The sequence below is a fragment of the Cavia porcellus genome, unplaced genomic scaffold (genome assembly GCF_034190915.1).
Source record: "Cavia porcellus strain 051 isolate PalLab524CR breed Dunkin Hartley unplaced genomic scaffold, mCavPor4.1 scaffold_40, whole genome shotgun sequence".
NCBI classification, from domain to species: Eukaryota; Metazoa; Chordata; class Mammalia; order Rodentia; family Caviidae; genus Cavia; species Cavia porcellus.
Genome location: NW_026947523.1, coordinates 5429727 through 5432621, shown reverse-complemented (window position 1 = coordinate 5432621; position 2895 = coordinate 5429727). Strand labels below are relative to the sequence as shown.

Sequence of the window (2895 nt, the reverse complement as noted above, 5' to 3'; positions counted from 1 at the left end):
CTGAGACAGGATCACGGCTTGTCAGAGGCCGGCCTGGGCCTCTAAATAAATTTTACAAAACGAATAAATAATTAGCAGGAGGCCTCAGAGACCCCGCTGTCCTTCCCAGGGGAGGGCGCTGGGAGAGAGCTGCACCCCAGACCCCGGATTCCTCCTGCAGGTGCGGTCTTGGTACAGTACTAGGGGCGTCCTGCATGGTGCTGTCCAGGTCCCTCCCTGGCATCCTGTGTCCACGGGGACACGACTGTCCCCACCCTCCTGCTCCGTATCACCTATTATTTATTCATTAATGTGGAATTGGAGGTTGGGAACTTCTCCCTGAGCTACAGCAGGGCCCTTTTAAATACAGATATATATATTTTTTCAGCCAGGGTCTCATTAACTGGCTTAAACTTGTAATCCTCCTGCCTCAGCCTCCCAGAGTACCACAATGACATACGTGTGCATTACACGCCCGCTCCCTCTGTGTCCTTGGTCCCCTGTACTGCAGTGTGGTGTGGACCTGTTCCCAGCGGTGTTCCCTTTGGGGAGCTCGGGTTAGGGGCCAGGGACATAAGACAGGAATCATCAGCAGGCAGACGCTGTGTGGAGGTGCAGCCCGGCCCCTCTGCCCAGAAGGAGCGCCCCTTCCTGCTCTCCCACGGCTCACCTGGTCTCCTCCTACCTGAGGGCCAGCTTTTGGTTCCTTTAGGTTTTTGAGGCAGAGTCTCCTATGTATCTGGGGCCGGCCTTGAACTCACTGAATTGCCCAGACTTGGGATCCTCCTGCCTCGGCCTCTCTGGCGCCATGTTACAGGTTTGCACTCCCACAGCTCGATAAGAACTATTCTGGCTGGAGAGGGAGGGCTGTGAGATGGTTGTGGGTTATGTGCCTGTTCCGGGGGCCTCCATTTCTATTCTTTTTATTATTCTTTGAGGAAGGTCTCCCTGTGTATCCTAGGCTGGCCTTGAATTCTCAGAGATCTTCCTGCCGCAGCCTCCTGAGTGCTGGGATGACAGGCATGCACCACCATGCCCAGCTTATATTCATTTTTAAAAATTGTATTTTATTTGGTTTTTTTTGGATGATGTCTCACTGTGTATCTCAGGCTGGCCTTGAACTCACTATTTGGCCCAAACTGGCCTCGAGCTCACAGGAACTCACAGGAATCCTCCTGACTCAGCCTGCCTGGTGCTGTGATTACAGGTATGCAATGAATGCCCTTGGCCTGACCTGGCTGTCTTCACCAGGATGGACAGAGCTGTCAGGTCACCGAGTACCCTGGGGTTCTGGGGGCTCAGAGAGGTGGATAAGGCCTCCCCCAGGGTCCTCAGCTGGGAGGCTCGGCCCCCACCTGGCTCGCAGCTGTCCCAGAGCTGCGCTGGAGCAGCTGTTGCTTCGCCCACAGCAGATCTCAGAGCCGGACAAGAGAAACTCCTGATGAAGAGCACAACTCAAAAGCGACTCTCTGCCAGGCAAGGTGGCACATGCCTGTGACTCCAACACTGGCAGACTGAGGCAGGAGGTCACAGGTTTGAGCCCGCACTGTGGGGCGAGACCGTGTCTCACAAAGAAGGAAGAAGCCGAGTGTGGTGATGTACACCTATAACCCCAGCACTTGGGAGGCTGAGGCAGGAGCATTCTTACAAATTTGAAACCAGCATGGGCTATAAAGTGAGGCCAAGGCCAGCCTGAACTGCATAGTGAGACCCTGTCTCCAAAAGACTGAAAAAAAAATAAAGCAGTGGTAGCTGAGGTGGTGGCACAGGACTGTGGTCCCAGCACTCTGTGAGTCTGAGGCAGGAGGCTCACAAATTCCAAGCCAGCCTGGCATGGTGGTGCACACCTGTGATTCTAGCACATGGGAGGCTGAAGCAGGAGGGTCACTTGAGTTTGAGGCCAGCCTGGGCTGCATAGTGATACCCTGCCTCCAAAAAACAAAAACAAAGGCAAAACCGCAAAAGCAAATTCCAGGCCAGTCTGAGTCATTTAACACTTTATTGGATTGAGAGCCTGTGTCAAAATAAAAAATAAAAAATGGCTGGGGATGTAGCACACTGAGAAGGCCCAGGGTTCAATCCCCAGTACTGCAAAAAGAGGAGGAGGAGGAGGAGGAGGAGGAAGAGGAAAAGAGGAAGAGGATGGGAGGGGAGGCGAGGAGAGGGGAGGGGAGGGGGAGCTGCTGAAGGGGACCTCAGAGAAGGATGGAGAGGACTTCGCTTCATTCCTGAAACTTTCTGCTCCACCCAGCTTCAAAAAGAAGAGAAAACAAAAGCCAAGCCTAAGCCTCCCTCTACCTGTACCTGGGGTTTCGGTTTCAGGCTGAATCATCTGCCTCGGCTCTGGGTCCCTTGCCGCGCCTTCTCCTCAGCTTCTCAGTCCCTGAGGACCACGCTAGGCCTGGGTCCGCCCACGCAGGGGCACCCAGGTCCCTCTGGTTCTCATCTGAGTCCCAGGCTGCGCGAACTGTAACTCCATCACCTTAACCACACAGCTCTGCATGGTGGCGCACACCTGCCACTGCGGCACCCGGGAGGCTGAAGCCAGAGGGTAACACGCTGGAGCCCAGAATAGACAGCTTAACCAGACCCTGTCTCAAAATAAAAAATAAGCCAGGGATTTAGCTCAGCGGCAAAAGCACCAGCCTGGCAAGCATAATGTCCTGAGTTTGATCCCTGATACCAAAATAAATAGGTACAATAAAATGAAAAAAATAAAGAGCTGGGGTGCAGCTCAGTGGGGATCCTGGATTTCGCAATGCTCTCTCAGGGCTGGGGCTCCGTGGCATCCTTGGCCAGGCCAGGGAATTTCCCATGATGCTTTGTGAGCACCCCCTCTAAGAGGCCCAGGGACAACAAACCGTCTGCCTGGATGCCCTTTTTCCAGCCCCCACACCCTGGAAAGGGGGTCACCAT

At 54.2% G+C, this 2895-nt stretch overlaps 1 protein-coding gene across 1 annotated transcript in view; it reads right to left on the bottom strand.

Moving 5' to 3' along the window:
- Window positions 1-2895, bottom strand: part of LOC134474832 (collagen alpha-1(I) chain-like) — a 21298-nt gene extending 18403 nt beyond the window's left edge. The window contains exon 1 of the mRNA XM_063243670.1: window positions 2841-2895. Within this exon, the coding sequence (XP_063099740.1) occupies window positions 2841-2895 (55 nt within the window). The remainder of the gene's footprint in view (window positions 1-2840) is intronic.